The sequence below is a fragment of the Choloepus didactylus genome, chromosome 8 (genome assembly GCF_015220235.1).
Source record: "Choloepus didactylus isolate mChoDid1 chromosome 8, mChoDid1.pri, whole genome shotgun sequence".
NCBI classification, from domain to species: Eukaryota; Metazoa; Chordata; class Mammalia; order Pilosa; family Megalonychidae; genus Choloepus; species Choloepus didactylus.
The window spans coordinates 77,872,278-77,891,857 of record NC_051314.1 but is presented as its reverse complement, the minus strand read 5'-3'; the positions used below and the strand labels follow the sequence as shown (position 1 = coordinate 77,891,857).

The 19,580-nt window shown below is 37.1% G+C and overlaps 1 protein-coding gene across 1 annotated transcript; it reads right to left on the bottom strand.

The window, feature by feature from the left end:
* Window positions 1-16,015: 16,015 nt before the first annotated feature.
* On the bottom strand, window positions 16,016-16,948 carry LOC119541784 (olfactory receptor 6C74-like). The gene has a single exon (XM_037846033.1). It carries the CDS (start codon window positions 16,946-16,948, stop codon window positions 16,016-16,018), a length of 933 nt encoding a protein of 310 aa, XP_037701961.1.
* Window positions 16,949-19,580: the final 2,632 nt, after the last annotated feature.

Below are 19,580 nucleotides of genomic sequence, written 5' to 3'. Positions count from 1 at the left end.
ATGAAATGAAAACATATGTCCATACAAAAACTTGTATGCAAATGTTCATAACATTATTCAGAATAACCATAAAATGAAAAAAAAAAACACAAATGTCCAGCAATTGATGGGCATTATTCAGTCTTAACAAATAATAAAGTACTGATACATGCTCCGAATGGATGAACTTTGAAAGCATTATACTAAGTAAAATATGCCAGTCACAAAAGATGCCATATCTATTATATAAATATTCAAGAATAATTAAATAGAGAAAGAGAATATATATTAGTGGTGGGGTAGGGCTAGGGGATGCAGATTTTGAGGATAATGGTTAAAGACAATAGAGCTCCTTTTTTAGGTGATGAAAATATTCTAAAATTAATCATGCTGATAATTGTACAATTTACTGAAAAAACATTGAATTCAGCACTTTCAATGGATGAATTCTGTGGTATGAGAATTCTATCTTAACAAAGCTGTTACTGAAAGTGAGAGAGAAATGATCAATAGGTGCTCAAGGTAGGATTCCAATTGATTTTGAATAAGTAGCCTGTTATATTAGATGTGAATACTAAGAGAAAGATAAAACATTAATCCAAGAATATTGGTTTGTACAAATGCAAGAAGAGTAGTTCCAAATACGGGAGTGTAGAAAAATAGGACAAGCCTAGTTTTTTGATGACGGGATTTCTATTGCCCTATTTTGTTTGTTATTTTTGGCATAAATTGCATATATATCATTAGGAAAAGAAAGTGGAATACAAAGAGAAGGGGGTCAGAAATGGGGATTATGATATTTTGGAATCAATCTGAGGAGAAACCACAAAAGAAATTTAGAATACTGTGAAATGGTTGAAGAAAACCAGATAGTGATGTCTCATTGAATCCTTCAAAAGGAATTTCATGGAATAGGAGTTGGTGGTCAACAGTGCTAACTACACTGAGGCTCATTATGACAACAATAGAAAGATAATTCGTGGATTTGGCAACATGGAGTTTGAAAACAAAGGGTTAGTGAACTGATGGCTCACAGACCAATAAGAGAGTTGAGGAGGGAATGAGAAGTAGCAATGGTAATTATACTCAATAGTAGGCAGCTTTGATGATGTCTAAATTCAGATGACAAAACAAACAAGGAGGCATATTTATTGGGAACAAAATGTTTCAAATATTTTGATCACAGTGGGAAACCTAATTCAGCTTTCACTAAGTAATATAATGAATGTGATATAATAAAGCAATCTCACTAAAATAAGCAAAAAGTAAATCTGTAACTACAAATAGTTTTATAAATGAATAGAATTATTAGAATATCTGAATGTACTGATTATTTTATATTTCAAAGAAAGGTAGCATGATGATTGGGAAATAGATTCTACAATTTTGGAAAGTGCATTTTGAAATGTTCAGATAAAAGATTAGATAATCAGCCTGGGAATTAAAAGTATACAAGACTGATGTATACCTTTCAAGCCATGAATCATGAAACAAATGCCAGTTTGACTTAACTTCAATATATTATTCAACTTCATAAAAATATTGTAGTTGTCCTTAACAAAAGATTCACAAAAAATTAAAATGGGTTTGTAGTGGAAATGATTTTGTTATTGAACAGTAGACCAAAAATCTGAGTTCTATTCCTTGAGAGAAGGCAATGTAAGCTTCTATAGCTCCCTTCTGAATGCGAAATAAGAATCTTTAATTTTGGGGAGAATAATTTGGTCAATAAACAAAAGTAGATCTTCATTCATCATTAGATGGGGAAATACAATTTTATTAGAATTCATTTTTAGAAAACTAATTCAAAACAGCTAATTTTATGGGCAATTCAACTGGCAAATTAGAATAACCATTGAAGAAAAACTGTCATTGAGTTATTAAAAAATGAAATGTTATCCATGAAGTTGCACAGAGAATTGAGTGAGTAATTCTGCCTTGATAAATGACAGATAATATTCCTACATAATGTGATACCGAAACTGGATACTTAGAGTGTTCAGGATAAGCATATAAACCCTATCGCAAGAAGAAATAAAGAAACAGAAGAAAGCACCAAGGGAGTGTTCCAGTTTGCTAATGCTGCTATTATGCAAAATACCAGAAATGAATTGGCTTTTATAAAGGGGGTTTATTTGATTACCAAGTTACAGTCTTAAGGCTATAAAGTGTCCAAGGTAAGGCATCGTCAATAGAGTACTGTGCCGGTTTGAATGTATTGTGTCCCCCAAATGCCATTATCTTTGTGGTCTTGTGTGGGGCAGAAGTTTTGGTGTTGGTTAGATTTGCTTGGAGTGTGCCCCACCCAGCTGTGGGAGATAATTTTGATGAGATGTTCCCATGGAGGCGTGGCCCCACCCATTCGGGGTGGGCCTTGATCGGTGGAGCTATATAAATGAGCTGACTCAAAGAGGAAAGAGAGTGCAGCTGGGAGTGATGTTTTGAAGAGGAGCAAGCTTGCTAGAGAGGAATGTCCTGGGAGAAAGCCATTTTGAGGCCGGAGCTTTGGAGCAGATGCCAGCTGCCTTCCTAGCTAACAGAGGTTTTCCGGAGGCCATTGGCCATCCTCCGGTGAGGGTACCCGATTGCTGATGTGTTACCTTGGACACTTTGTGGCCTTAAGACTGTAATTGTGTAGTGAAATAAACCCCCGTTTTATAAAAGCTTATCCATCTCTGGTGTTTTGCATTCTGCAGCATTAGCAAACTAGAACGAGTACCCTCAATGAAAGATGGCCAGTGACATCCAGAAACCTCTGCTGGGAGGGCATGTGGCTGGCCTCTGCTTATGCCTAGGTCGCGTTTCAAAATGGCATTCTCCAAAATGTCAGTGTCAGCTTTCAATGACCATTTTCAAAATGTCTCTCTAAGTTGCAGTAGTGAGCTCCTTCTGTCTGAGCTCTTACATAGGACTCCAGTGATTAAATCAAAGACCCATACTGAATGGGTGGGGCCACATTTCCATGGAAACATTTAATCAAGTGGTCACACCCTAATCAAATGTGTCAGTGTTGGGTGGGTAACATGTCCATTGAGACACTCAGTCAAAAGGTTCTAACCTAATCAACATTATGTCTGCCCCCACAAGATTACATTAAAGAACATGGCATTTTGGGGGACATAATACATCCAAACTGGGACATTCTACCCCCTGAATCCCAAAATGACATGATCTTTCCATATACAAAATGCATTCATTCTATCACAATATTACAGAAACTTAAATCCTTTCAGTAACAATAAGCACAAGATCCCATCAAAATAAGATAACGGCATTGTCTGTCCTAAGGCATACTTCCCCTCTAGCTGTGAACCTGTAAAACTCAGAACAAGTTATCTGCATCCAATACACAAAGGAGGAACAGTCATAGGATAAACATTCCAATCCAGAAGGAGAAACAGTAAGTATAAAACAGGATTTAAGGGACCAAAACAATTCTTAAAACCCATAGGTCAAACTCCATTAGATTTCAAAGTCCGAGAGTCATTTATCAAATGATGTTTTATCCTTCGGGCTTGCGAGAGCAGGAGTCCAACCCTTTCCAAGGGACTTTGGAGCAGCCCTTTTCTCTCCAAAAGCTGGGGTGAGTGCTTCAACATATCCACATTTTGGGGAGATCACCTTTTATTCGGTTGCACCCTTCTCAAACATTGGGGTGCCACCTAGACTCTGTCTCCCTGAGGCAAAGGCTTTCCCCTCTCCAAAGAGTGGGATGGTGGCCAGGTTCTCCCCAATTCCCAGGGAATTTGTTACACCCTCTCTGAGCCATGGGTTGGAAGCACTCTTCTTGAGCATCGAAGTGTAAAGGCCTGCACTCTGTCTCTGGGGCAAACTCACCCTTTCCATGTGTGGGCTGCTGTAATCTCCTTGCCCAAGATCTCTTGACTCCAGACTTCAATCTCCATAGCTCTGTCTTTGAGAAATTTTTCCTTCAATTTGTCCCTTCTTGGTCTCCTCCAGTCCAGACCAGCAGTGGTTCTGTCTATACAGAGCTCACAAAAGTCTTGTTGGCTTGCCATGAAGTTTGCAGGGATCAAAACCTTCAGACAATAAGACTTTCCACAATTCCTTTCTGGATATCTCCGTCTCCAATCCTGGCTTGTACTGAAATGGCAGTTGGGTTCCATGTTTGGTTAAATCCTCATGTGGGGCTGTAGCTTCTGGGGTCTCAATTTCTCAAAGCCAGGAATTTTCCAAACTATCAGTTTCTGGTTTCTTTGTACCTAAGAGTTCATTTCTCAGTTATTCTCTGTCTTATCACATTTTGCTATAAGCCACAAGAAGAAGCCAGGATACATCCTCCACACATAGTCTAGAGATCTCCTCAGCTAAGTTTCCCAGCTTGTCACTTTAAAATTCTGCCTCCCATCTGACACCAGGACTCAATTTTTCCAAATTCTCTGCCACTTTAAAACAAGTATCATCTTTTCTCCAGTTGGTAATAATGCATTCATCATTTCTGTTCAAGGCCCCATCAGAAATATAATTAGCAATTGTCTTTAGGGTCCATATTTCCACAATCTCTTCATGCAGTCAAGGTCTTTTCCATCAAGCTCCTCACAGTTCTTCCAGAATCTTTCCCTTATCCATTTTAAAAGCCATTCCAGCATGTTTGGTGTTTGCAAGCTCAGCAACACCCCACTTCTCTGGTACCAAAATCTCTTCCAGTTTGCTAATGCTGCCATTAGGGAAAATACCAGAAATGGATTGGCTTTTATAAAGGAGGGTTATTTGATTACAAAGTCACAGTCTTAAGATCATAAAGTATCCAAGGTAAGGCATCAACAATAGAGTACACTCACTGAAAGATGGCCAATGGCATCTGGACACCTCTGTCAACTGGAAAGGCACATGGCTGTCATCTGCTTGCTCCCAGGTTGTATTTCAAAATGGCATTCTCCAAAATATCAGCATCAGCTTTCAAAACCATCTTCAAAATGTCTCTTTAAGTTACAATAGTGAACTCCTTCTGTCTGAGCTCTTATATAGGACTCCAGTGATTAAATCAAAGACTCACACTGAAAGGACAGGGACACATTTCCATGGAAACATTCAATCAAGAGGACACAACCTAATCAAAGGTGTCACTCAGTGTCGGGTGGGTCACATTTCCATAGAAACACTCAATCAAAAGTTTCCAACCTAATCAACACTAATACCTCTGCCCTTCCAAGATTACATTAGAGAGTATGTCATTTTTGGAGGGCATAATACATCCAAAACGGCACAGGAAACTTCAGGTACAGTTGACTGCATTACATTATAAAAACATACTACTTGTACCCACTCAGTCTTCAGCTTAGTGTGCTTTGTAAGAAAAACAGACAAACAAACAAACAAACAGTCAGGAATTGTCCTCTACCAGGTCATTCAGGAATGCCTGGAGTCTAGGCTTAAGATAAAAGTTTAAAAGACATAAAGTTCCCTCATGGGAGTAATGTAAGATAACCCTTCTTGTGTCAAAATTTTGAACAGTTTCTGGGTCAAAATTTTTTTTTGAAATTTTCTTAATCTCTTTGAGCTATCTTTTGATCCTGGGTGTGATGATTAGGTACATGTGCCAACTTGGTCAGGTGATGGTGTCCAGGTGTCTGGTTAAGCAAGCACTGGCATAACCATTACTGCAATGAAATTTGTGGCTGGTTAATAAACCAGAAGGCTGGTTTACTAAATCATCAGTCAATTGAATGTCCCTGTGACTGTTTACATCAACAAAGAGTGATTCTTCTGCAATGAGAACATTCAATCAGCTGAATTTAATCCAATCAGTTGAAGACTTTTAAGGGAGAGAGAGAGAGAGGACCTTCACTTCTTCTTTGGCTAGCCAGTGTCTCCTGAGGAGTTCATCAAACACCTTCATCAGAGTTCTGAGGCTACTGCCTGCCCTATGGAATCTGGAGCCATGCATACTGCCCTATGGAATTTGGACTCATTCATCCCAACAGTTGCATGAGAAACTCGTATAAAATCTTATATTTACAAATATCTCTTGTTGACCGTGTTTCCCTAGAGAACCCTGACTAATACAGCTTGATACCAGGAGTGGCTCCTGAGTAACAATCTTCAAATGGGCTTTTACAATTGGTTTTCTACTCTAATTAGATTCAAAGGCACTAATGACTCCATTTCTATTAATTAAGATGGCACTGACAGCCCATGGTGTGAGTTGGCAATGGAGATAAGAAAAATATACCCCTCTATGAAGCAAGACACTGGGTGACACCTTTATTGACACCTTAACAGAGTTTTGTGGAGTTAAGACTTTTAATGATGTTGGCTCATTGCTCTTAGATATGCTGGATAAAGTTATAAGAGAAACAGATGAGCTAGAGACTTCAAATTTGAAATTTAAGTGCTGTATGACAGATGTAAAGGTTTCTATGTGTGCTGTGAAAGAAAATCTTGTTTTCTGTGACTGCAGACTTGAAATTTCTGAAAATGAGAACCAGAGTCTCATTGTGCAAGTAGCAGATTTACAACAAACTGAAATCTCATCCTTGCAGGGCGTCTGCTGTTAAAGTAAAGACATTGACTGGAAAAAAATGGGATGTTGAAACTTGGGATGGGGACATATGGATTGATAATAATGGCATTGGAAACCTGGATTCTGCTGTGTTTATGCTAGATATACCTGTGATGGTCTGCCCTGAGGAAATGCCCCCCCGCCCCCCACACACACACCTCAAGTATGCCCTGAGGAGACAGCTACCTAAGCTTCAGCTCACTTTCAAGAAAGAGTTTCTGGACCTCCAGTCTACCCTGAGGAGTGGGACATCCAACCTCCCCCTAAAGAGATTAACCCTTCATTGCCTGCTAAACCTATATTTGTCTCCCTCTCCTGAGGAAGCATCTCTTGTTCCTCTGTCTGGAGAGGTTAATCCTCTTTCACAAGGTGAAACAGCAATGGAATGTCCTGAGGCAAATAGCTTGAGGGATATTTCTAATTCTTTTCATATCCCACCCCCACCACCAGTCTCTGCTTCAAGACCTATAGCTAGACTAAAGTCCTAAACAGGCCCCAAAGGGTGAGGTGCAAAGTATGACCCATAAGAAAGTATGCTATACTCCAAAAGAACTGCATGAATTTTCCAATTTATGTTGACATAAATCAGGGGGATATGTATGGAAATGGATATTAAGGATGTGGGATAATGGTGAGAGGAATATAAATTTGAGTCAGGCTGAATTTATTGATATGGGGCCACTAAGCAGAGATTCTGCATTCAATCCTGTAGCTCAAGGGGTTAGAAAGAGTATTAACAGTTTGGCTGGTTGGCTGAAACATGGATCAAAAGGTGACCAACATTACCTGAGGTCAAAATGCCAGAACTGTCCTGGTATAATGCAGAGTAGAGAATTCAAAGGCTTAGAGATTGGAATCTTAGAGTGGATCTGTCATGGAAGACTTCCTCACACACCCTTGGAACATCCAGAGGGCACACCTTTTACCAGGACTATGAGGAATAAATTTGTGAGACTAGCTCCATCATCCCTGAAGAGTTCTGTAGTTGCCCTTCTCTGTAGATAAGATATTACTGTGGGAACTGCTGTTACTGAGCTGAAATCCTAAAACACAATGGGAAAAATCAGATGTCAAGTCAGAAGAAGCCATGTAGCAGCACTTAATCACCAAAGACAAGGTGGGCATGGCTACCATAATGCAAAACAGGCTCAAAGAAGCAGTCAAAATAATCTGACTCACAGAGACTTGTGGCATTGGCTAGTAGGTCATGGAGTACCTAGAAGTAAAATAGATGAGCAGTCTACTAAATTCTTATTTGATCTGTATAAGCAGAAGAATTCTATATCAAGTGTACAAAAGTCTACATTGAATTACAAGAACAGAGAGTCATGGCCTCTTAATCAATTCCCAGACTTGAGATAGTTTATGGACCCAGAGCTCCTTCAATGAGGGGAAGACAGGGTACATTTGGGGAAGGACCATGTTGCATTTCCAAAACTTTATACTCTTAATCTTCCTCCCAGCCTTTCCCAGAGGGACCTATGGCCATTTACCAGGGTAACAGTGCATTGGGGAAAAGGTAATAATCAGATATTTTGGGGATTATTAGACACTGGTTCAGAAGTGACATTAATTCCAGGAGATGCAAAATGTCACTCTAGTCCACAGTCAGATTTGGTGCTTATGGAGGTCAGGTGATCAATGGAATTTTAGCACAGGTCCGTCTCACAGTGGGTACTGCGGGACCTTGGAAACATCCTGTGGTTATTTCACCAGTTCCGGAAGGCATAACTGGAATAGACAAACTCAGCAAACTGGTGGCAGAATCCTCATACTGGTTCCTTGACTCCTGGAGTGAGGGATATTATGGTAGAAAAGGCCAAGTGTAAGCCACTAGAACTGCCCCTGCCTATCAAAGTAGTAAACCAGAGGAAATACCAGATTCCTGGAGGGATTGCAGAGATTAATGCCATTCTTAAGGATTTGAAGGATGCAAGGGTGGTGATTCCCACCACATCCCCATTCAACTCTCCTATTTGACCTGTGCAGAAAACAGATGGGTCTTGGAGGATGGCAGTGGATTATCATATGCATAACCAGATGGTGACTCCAATTGCATCTGATGTTCCAGATGATTTGCTTGAGCAAATCAACACATATCCTGGGCCTGGGATGTAACTACTGAGCTGGCAAATGCTTTTTTTTTTCAATAGCTATTAGTAAGGACCACCAGAAACAGTTTTCATTCAGCTAGTGAGGCCAGCAGTATACCTTCACTGTGCTATCTCAGGGGTATATCAACTCTCCAGTCCTACATCTTAATATTGTCCACAGGGATTTTGATCATTTCTTCCTCCCATAAGATATTACTGTGGGAACTGCTGTTACTGAGCTGAAATCCTAAAACATAATGGGGAAAATCAGATGTCAAGTCAGCAGAAGCCATGTAGCAGCACTTAATCACCAAAGACAAGGTGGGCATATCTACCATAATGGAAAACAGGCTCAAAGAAGCAGCCAAAATAATCTGACTCACAGAGACTTGTGGCATTGGCTAGTAGGTCATGGAGAACCTAGAAGTAAAATAGATGAGTCCATTATATTGATGTTATCATGTGGATTGGATCTGGTGAGCAAGAAGCAGCATCTACCCTAGATCTCTTGTTAAGGTATTTGTGTGTCAGATGATGGGAGATAAATCCAACAAAAATATATGGGGCTACTACCTCAGTAAAATTTGTAGGGGTCCAGTGGTGTGGGGCATGTTTAGATATCCCTTTTAAGGTGAAGGATAAGCTGCTGCATCTGGCCCCTCTTACAACCAAAAAAGAGGCACACCACCTATTTGGCCTCTTTGGATTTTGGAAACAACATTCCTCATTAGGGTGTGCTACTCTCACCCATTAACTGAGTAACCAGAGAAGCTTATAGTTTTGAGTGGGGACTGGAACAAGATTAGGCTCTGTGACAGGTCCAGGCTGTTATTCAACATTGTGCTGGAAGTTCTAGCTAGACCAATTAGGCAGAAAAAGAAATAAATGTCATCCAAATTGGAGAGGAAGAAGTAGAAATTTCACTATTTGCAGATGACATGATCTTATATGTAGAAATTCCAAAAAAATCTACAGCAAAGGTACTAGAACTAATCAGTGCATACATCAAAGGGACAGGCTACAAGGTCAACATGCAAAAACCAGTAGTGTTCCTATATACAACTAATGCACCACAGGAGGAGGAAATCAAGAAAAAAATTCCATTTATAACAGCAATCAAAAGAAATGAGTATTTAGGAATAAACTTAACCAAGGCCACAAACGACCTAAACAGAGAAAAGTACAAGAAACTGATAAAAGAAATCAAACAGTACCTAAAAAAATGAAAGAACATACCATGTTCATGGATTGGAGGACTAAATATACTTAAAATGTCACTTAAAATATACTTAAAATATACCTCAACTGATTTATAGATTCAATGCACTACCAATTAAAATCTCTACTTTGAAGAAATAGGAAAACCAAGAAAAAATTTATTTGGAAGGGCAAGTTGTCCCAAATATCCAAAAATATCTTGAGAAAGGTGAATGAAGTGGTAGGTCTCACACTACCTGACTTTGAAACACATTACAAAGCTACGGTGGTCAAAACAGCATGGTACTGGCATAAGGATAGATATATCCACCAATGGAATCATATTGAGTGTTCAGAAATAGACTCTAGCATCTTCAGACAATTGATCTTTGATAAGGCAGTCAAGCCAAGGCAACAAGGACAGAGCAGCCTCTTCAATATCCATACCCAAAAGTATGAAAGAGGACTCCTATCTCACACCTTATACAAAAAATTAACTCACAGTGGATCAAAGATCTAAACATTAGTGCTAAATCCATAAGATTCTTAAAAGAAAAGGTTGGGCAGTATCTTGAATATCTTGTGATAGGAGGTGGTTTCCTAAACTTACATCCAAGCACAAGCAACCAAAGAAGAAATAGGTGAATGGGATCGCCTCAAAATGAAACTCTTTTGTACATCAAAGGACTTTGTCAGAAAAGTAAAAAGGCAACCTACACAATAGGAGACAATATTTGGAAACCACCTATCAGATAAGGGCTTAATATCCTGGATATTTAAAGGGATCCTACAACTAAACAACAGAAAGACAAACAACCCCATTTTAAAAACGGGCAAAAGGCATGGGCAGACACTTTTCTGAAGAGGAAATACAAATGGCTCAAAAACATATGAAAAAATGCTCAACTTTACTAGCTATTAGGGAAATGCTAATCAAAACCACAATGAGATATCATCTCACACCTACCAGAATGGCCATTATCCAAAAAACAGAAAATGACAAGTGCTGGAGAGGATGTGGAGAAAGAGGTACACTTATTCATTGTTGGTGGGAATGTAGAATGGAACAATCACTCTGGAAGACAGTGTGGAGGTTCCTCAGGAAGCTAAGTATAGATTTGCCATATGAACCAGCTATTCCATTGCTAGGCATATACTCAGAGAAACTGAAAGTTAAGACACAAACAGACATTTGTAAACCTATGTTTATTGTGGCATTATTCACAATTGCTAAGAGATGGAAACCAATGAAACGTCCATCAATGGACATATATACCAATGAAACGTCCATCAATGGACACATGATGGAATATTATGCAGCTGTAAGACAGAACAAAGACATGGAGCATATAATAATGTGGATGAACCTTGAGGACATTATGTTGAGCGAAGTTAGCCAGAAACAAAAGGACAGATATTGTATGGTCTCACTAATATGAACAAACATTATTGAGCAAACTTCGATAGTTAAAAGCTGGGAACACAGGTTATCAAGAGATAGAAAGAGGGTAGAGATCAGGCATTTGATGCTGAAGGAGTATAGAATGTTCAACAGGATTGATTGTATAGATCCAGGAATGGATGGTATAATACTATGTGATGGTAGCACAATATTGTAAGTACACAGAACAAAGATATCTGTGAGTAAATCTGAAAGAGGAGGACTAGGGGCTTGTATGACACCAGAAGTAAAGATAGATGATAAAGACAGGGACTGCTTACTTAGTGAAAATTAGAGTGATCAATAATTATGACTAAATGTACAAATATAAAAATGTTTTCACATATGGGAGAACAAATGAATGTCAACCTTGCAAAGTGTTGGAAAAAGGACGGTATTGGGGAAAAATATAATCAAAGCAAACTGGAGCCTATGGTTAACAGAAGCATTGTAATATGCTTACATTAAATGTAACAAAGGCAATATACCAAAGTTAAATGTGTATGAGAGGGGGACATAGGGGAGAGATAAGGGATTCTTGGTACTGGTTTTGTTGTCTGACCTTATTCTTATATTGCATTGTATGGTATTTTTTAAATTATCTTTTTTATTATTCTTTAACCAAAATTTTTTTTCATAGTAATGAATATGTTCAAGTGTCAATTGTGGTGATTAATGCAAGCTATGTGATGATAGTGTGAACAATTGCTTATACACTGTGGATGATTGTATAGCATGTGAATATATCTCTATGAAATTGTAAGAAAAAATGTAAATAGGGATAAAAGTGCTCAACAAAACATGGAGAGAGGGATGTACCTATTTACTGTTGGTGGGGAAGTAGACTGGTGTAGCCTATCTGGAGGACAGTGTGGTGGTTCCACAAGAAGTTAAGTACGTGTGTGTCATAGGTCCTGCAACCTCATTATGGGTTATATACTTTGAAGATCTGAGAGCAGGAACATGAGTGAACATTTGCACACCAGTGTTTATGGAGGCACTATTCATGATTTGCAATGGGTGGAGGCAGCCTAAGTGTACATCAACTGATGAACAGAATGCTGAACAGTTGTGTATGCATACAATGTAATATTGAACAACTCAAGAAGGAGTGAAGCTTGGAGACACACAACAAGGTGAATAGATCCTGTGGACAGCATTTTGAATGAAGTATGCCAGAAACAAAAAGACGAACATGATAATGCCTCACCAATAGGGACTAACGACAATGTGTAAACTCTGAGAATTCAATTTTAGAGCACAGATTACCAGGGCAGTGCTTATTGTAATGATCCATAAACTGTAAGCTCTTACAACAGACACATCTATTCCTGAACTGTAATAACTATCTCCAAATTCTGAGATGCTGATCACTTCATGTATAATCTGGTCATTTTGTGGAATTTTGGGTATCTGTGTGACAGCTGAAACTCAGAGCTAGAGCTCAGCAGTTATGAAAGTCAGTATTAACACATACAACTGTTAAAAAAAAAAAGCTGAAAAAAGAGTCCAGACGTCAGAGATATAAATGAAGTGGATCTGATTAGGACTAAAGCAAATCAGGCCAAAGTGTAAAGGACAAAATTGACTATGTTTTAAAACTTCAACTTCTGTGTGAGCCTAAAGGAAGAGATGCTTATTTGGTGCAGTAAATATATCTTCTACAGCACACTAAATAATTTAACTTGTATGGTAAGTTTTTTCAAACACTGAAATTACATGGAACTTCGATTAGGAAGTGATACATGTGAGTGTAAAACAGGGATACATCCCAAAGTAATTTGGGCAGAGAATAAAAATATATTTGCAGGGCTCCCCCGGGGAGCTAGGGGAAAATGCAGAAATGTTGGAAGTCCCCACCTGGGTTTTTGCTGATATTTTCACAAACATTGAGGACTAACAATTTGGTATAGCAGGCCCTCGATCTTGGGGCTTGCCTTTATGAGGCTGTTACTGCAAAGCAGAGGCTAAACCTACTTATTGTGCCTAAGTGTCTCCCCCGAGAACCTCTTTGTTACTCAGATGTGGCCATCTCTCTCTAGCTAAGCTAACTTGGCAGTTGAACTCACTGTCTTCCTCACTATATGGGGCCTGTCCCCCAAAGGTGTAAATCTCCCTGGCAACTCAGGATATGACTACTGGGGATGAGCCTGGACACTGCATCATAGTATTGAGAAAATCTTCTTGACCAAAAGGGGGAAGTGAAATGAAACAAAATAAAGTTTCAGTGGCTGAGAGATTTCAAATGAAGTTGAGAGGTCACCCTAGAGGGCATTCTTATGCACTGTGTAGATATCCCTTTTTAGTTTTTAGTTTATTGGTATAGCTAGAAGGAAATACCAGAGACTGTCAAACTGCAACCCAGTAGCCTTGATTCTTGAGATGATTGCATAACTATGTAGCTTATATGGTGTGATGGTGTGATTGTGAAAACCCTGTGGCTCACACTCCCTTTATCCAGTGTATGCATGGATGAATAGAAAAACTGGGACAAAAACTAAATGAAAATAGGATGGGATGGTTGGTATGGAAAGATTTGGGTGATATTTTTTACTTTTATTTTTAATTCTTATTTTTATTCTTTTTGGTGTAATGAAAATTTTCAAAAATTGTTTGGGTGGATGAATGTACAACTATATGATGGTACTGTGAACAGTTGATTGTACACCATAGATGACTGCATGATATGTGAATATATCTCAATAAAACTGAATTTGCAGAATATCCTCTCTGGTAAATAACTTGTAGAAAACAGACATTTAAAAATGTATTAATAAGCCATTTTGGTATAGCTCAATAATAAATTAATTGTTTTATCTGGGCAGTGTATTTAAAGGAAACACAACCTGAATGTCATTATCATAGAACTCAACCTACTCAGAACATTGATAGAACCTTAGCTGTAATTTTCATCTACTTGTCTCAAAATGTTATATTTTTAAAAGCATGTTATATTATGTGACATTAATATTTGAAACTTGTTTAATGGTATGGAATTATTTCTGATACTGCATAAACCAAAACAATTTTGTTAACTTTAATGAACTTGGAAAAAAAATCAATTGTGCAAAAAATTAGTTTTCTTTTCTGAAATCATATTCCTTATGCACATTTTCAGGATCCAGTTCACACTAGAAACTCTACAGAAATCTTCTTTGACTTATCACAAGCTCCCCAACTGCTCACATTTATTTATTATGTCTGTGTTTTATTCTCCTTCTTTAAACAGTGTTTTAATTACTTCAAAACCAACAGGTTATAGAAAAGAAAGGAAAAAGAACATTATGGTCTTTTACACAAAAAAAATTGAAAAAAAAGTCATAAATTTCTCTGTCATGACACAGAATTTGATTTCAGAGATCACAATGGATTTTGACCTAGAGTTAAAAACTCCTTTAATGAGAATGGAGGAATGTCTACTTCTACAATTTTGGTTTCACTGTCTGGAATGGATATATTAGGCTTAAACATTTCTGAGAAGAATGAATGGAGTTACTATTTTTTTCCATATTTAACAGGCATTTACAATGCAGTTTCCAAATAGCTTCAGGAACATCTTAAATTCAGTGGAGTTTATTTTACTAGTATGGATACTGTTCTGGTAGGCAGGGGCTGGTGCAATAGTGAGACAAAAGGAAACACCAGGAAGGAAATGAGACATAAACTTTATTATAGGAACTTACTTAGAGAAGTGAAATAAGGAGTCAGTCAAATGGCTCTGAAAGTGACCAGTTCAGAGCTCAGTGTGAAAGCAATCCACAATTAAGCTGACATTAACAAAGCCAGTTATAGGGGCTTGAAACAAAGACATTCCAATGTGCATGAGGAGATAGATACGTGAAAGGGGGTCTTGTGACATATGGGAATGATAAAGTATCTTCAGAGTGTCAGCTAACACCGCAAGGACTGGGGAGAACAAGGCACAGGCTGACATCCTATGCAGAGGAGAGCCTGGTGCCTAGCTCACAGTGACCATCTGCTCATCCCTCCCTCTTTAGGGAGGTTAATTTAAACATTAGCTGACTTAGGTCACAAGGGTGTTGTTTGCTTTTTAGATTCTGCAGTGTCAGGGAGAGGCCTGGGCTCCCACAAACATAATTATAATGAATTTCTTTGTTGGTTTAAAAATGGAACTCCAATATTTTGCTATATTAGAAAATACTCATAAATATAAACATCTTATATAATCTCTCAAATAGAAAATAAATATATCTGGTTACTACAGAATGTATTTTCAAACAAAAATCATAGATTTTTAAAAACAAATACTTTCAAAGATCAGCAACTGGGATGACTGCCCTCTGTGTAAAACTTAAATTTGTTTGAATGCAATATACATTTAACACGGTAGTATGACAAAAGCATATGAAATATTAGCTTTAAAGAAGTTGCAGCAGTTAAGAAATATTATTGATTATTTACAGAGGAATATAACAACTGCTGCATTTTGTAACACATTAAATATAATGGAAATGAAAAATATCTTACAATCTCAATACAATGGAAAAACTAAAAGACAAAATAGTGCAATCAAAAAATTTAACTCTATTTCATCAGATATCCAGAAGAAAAGAAAATGAAATGAGAAGAAAAATCTACAGCGGAGAATAAAAAGAAAATTAACATATTGTAATGAAAAATTTAAATAAAAATAGAGCTTGAAAAAATAAAGGTACATAAAATAAATGTAACAAAAAGTGAAAGAAGTTAGAAATTTTCAATGGATAATTTGAAAATATTCAGTTTGCTTTGGTAATTTTTTTACATAATGCAACAGTCCACTCATTTGTTTGAGAAAGAGAAAACCCTGTATATGATATTCATGAAAGATTTCTTCACTGGTTGGTTCCTTAGGGTGTAAATAAAAGGATTTAAAAGTGGGGCAACCGAGGTATAGAGCACCACAATTCTCTTGTGAAAGGATAGTCTCTGTTTGGCCGAGGGTTTTATGTACAAGGAAATGCAGCTGCCATAAGAGAGGGAGATCACAATCATTTGGGAAGAACACACACAAAATGCCTTTCTCCTGTGATTAGAGGAAGGGATTTTTAGAATCATCAATGCAATATAGGTGCGTGATGTTATCACCATTACCAACGTGACCAAGAGTGTCACAAGAGCTGAGATGAAAACAATAATTTTGATGAGCCACGTGTCTGAGCAGGAGATCTGAAGGAGGAGAAAAGTATCACAGATGAAATGATCACTGACATTGTAGGTGCAGAAGTCAAGGTTTAGACCCATAACGAGTCCTGGAAAGATGGAAAAGAACCCATCCAGCCAACAACTGAGGACAAGCTGTATGCAGATTTTGCTGTTCATGATGGTTGTGTAGTGCAGGGCCTTACAGATGGCAACATAGAGGTCACAGGACATGGCCGCCAGCAGGTAAAATTCAGATTCTCCAAGAAGGATGACAAAAAGCAATTGTGTCACACAACAGTTATAGGAAATGTTTTTGTCTCCAGATGCCATCATAACTAGCAATTTAAGGATGCATGTAGCAGTAAAGAAGATTTCTAAGATGGAAAAATTCTGAAGGAAAAAATACATGGGAGTCTTCAGTTGCATATCCAACAGGGTGAGTGTGATGATGATTAGATTGCCAGTGATGCTGAACAAATAGGTGAGAAACAGGAAGATAAATAACACAACTTTCAATTGTGGGTCAGCAGTCAAACCTGCCAGGACAGTCACTCTTGTATGGTTTCCCATTATGGGCTTCACAGTCTCATAAGCCTAAAATAAAATAAAATGGTTTTTTTTTTAGGGAATTATTAGAATTAGTTTAAAGAAAAACAAAAAAACATAGTTAAATAAGAAAATAAGGAAAAATGTAACTGAAGAGGAGATGCTTAATACTGAGTATGATCCTACATTAAGATATAGTAATTTGGCTTTTTCTAAACTGCACAATAAAAATATGAGCAACATTGACTCAGCATAGCCTAAAGCAGAGGGAAGATAACTTAGTTAACTTCAAACACTTAATGTGCGGCAGCAAACACGTTGATATGAATGTGGGGGGTAGGGCATAGAATATTCAAATGTACAGTTAATTGGCAAATAAGGATATAACAATAATAGTTGCACTGAATTTATTGAGCACAAAATATTTGCCATTCTTTTTAAATCTTTATGCATATGATATGATACACAGTGAGTTAAAAAAAAAACACATACATAAAGTATTCAGGTTTGCATAAATATAAACTTGCAGAGCACATATTCAGATTCAGAGTCTACTTTTAGAAAGTGCAACTAAAACTACAATGATGTACAAAAGCAATTGGAGCCTAATTACTGCTCACTACATGTTAAAAACATTATCAATATTATTGCTAGGGAAAATTTCCTTCTTAGCTATCTTCATCATGAAAACATAAAATGATGAAGATTATTTTTTCACCCAATCTGGTATTATGTAAGACAGTGTATTCTGCCTTGAGAATATCAAGAGAATTACTTTCACCTTCTAAAACATAAATTATTATTTAGAAGGCAGAACACATATATTAAAAGAACCATGTAAGGATCAAAGCTAGTATGAGAGGTTTTCTACCATTATCTGTAGGTGCTCACAGAAGGATGCATCAGAGAAGGTGGATTCTAAGATGGAGCCTTGAGGGAGATAAAAGTAGGGACAAGGAATTCCAGGGAGAGGATGCTCCCTAAGCAGAACCAAAGTGAAAGACACAAAAATAATGTGGTTACAACCAATGGTGAGAGTTCTCTTATCAAAGTCATCTGTGATAAAAAAATGTAAACATACACTAATGGAAAGAAATGCCTCCACCATCCCACCCACTCTGAGTTACTTATTCGGGGACATTCAGATAATAGTGAAGCAATCTATTAAATTTTTCTCATTTACACATTACCCAATGGTCACATTGATAGTGATGCAAATATATAAAACTTCTAAACGAGAATCTTGTTATATCAAACCATTTTCTGTCCAACTGCAATAATCACATACACCAATTATCCCCACAACACAAACTGTACATGAAACAACAAAATTCACATTGTGAAATCATTTGAACTTCATAGAATAAATGCAGTTATATTAGGTTTTCTCAAATATGCTGTATATCAGATAAAAAATAAAACTCATGATCTTTTCAATTCTAAATCATCATTGTATTGTATTTTCTGTATCTCACTTGTACCCACAAATTGCAAAAGGTAGAATAGAAGACTAACCCTTTATTAGTAAAGAAAAAATAATAACCATATTGTGTCATAATTATATATAATGGGAAAAACTATCCTTAAATTTGAAAATTGCAATTTTTAAAATTTTGCATACTAAAGCAACCTGCCAAAGGCATGTAATATCCTAAACAGCTTTCTTTAATGAGAAATATATGCAGATTTATTCAAGCAAAACCCTTTGCTCTTCAATACTTCTCTCTCTTATTATATTGTTGAACATAGCACACCATACTTCATTCTTTCTCCCCATACACTTCACTTTACCCCACAATCCATAATTATTTTCAATGACAGTTTTCAAAATATTATGTTTCACAATTTGTTTGCAGATTATCAAGCAAGTCTGTTAAACTTTTCCCTTACATTAAGTACTGTTTGCTCTTGCGAGTATTTCACACAATGACGTGAAAATTAACCATCTATTGGTTCCATGGAGAATTTGTTTCCTGTGCACTGCATATCTCACATGAATTCATAATTCTCAGGTTGTAACTGAGATCCCAAACCACCTTTACCCAAAGGATCACCAGTTTTTATGTTGTTCAAATGTTTTCTGAAGACATCAAACCAAAAAGAAAGAAAGAACATTTGAGTTCTTTTATGTCTACAAATAATCAGTATAGATTACCCTAATATATTTGTTCATCTTAACACAGTTTTATGATTTGAAATCCCAGATAGATAGATAAGGATTCAGAAGCAGAAAGAGGAAAGAGTATGTTAAGTGTGAACATAAGAGAGAATATAACTTTCTTAAAATCGTACTTCAAGAGAAATGTGTCATTATCAATCTCCAGAAACACTTAAGCATATTGCATCTCACTTAACCATCACAACTAGTGTTGTTAACTTTGATCATTTGGTTATGTAGGTGCCAGCCAGGTTGCATCATTGTAAATTTATTATTTTTTCTTCAAAATAAATAAGTGTATTGGGTGGAAGCAATTTCAGACTATTTAAAATCCTATTACTCCTCAAACATTAACTCACTAATTTCAGCATCCACTCATGGGTCTTACAAGAGTCAATTAATATTATTATTATGATTGCCTAATGGTGATTCCAAAATTCTTTCCTTTTTTCCTATATTTGCTAGTTGGCTTTCTACTATGAAGTTGAGTATGTATGT

Excerpts from the sequence above, each read along its gene's own strand:
- LOC119541784 (XM_037846033.1), bottom strand. The coding sequence starts at position 16,948 with ATGGGAAACCATACAAGAGTGACTGTCCTGGCAGGTTTGACTGCTGAC.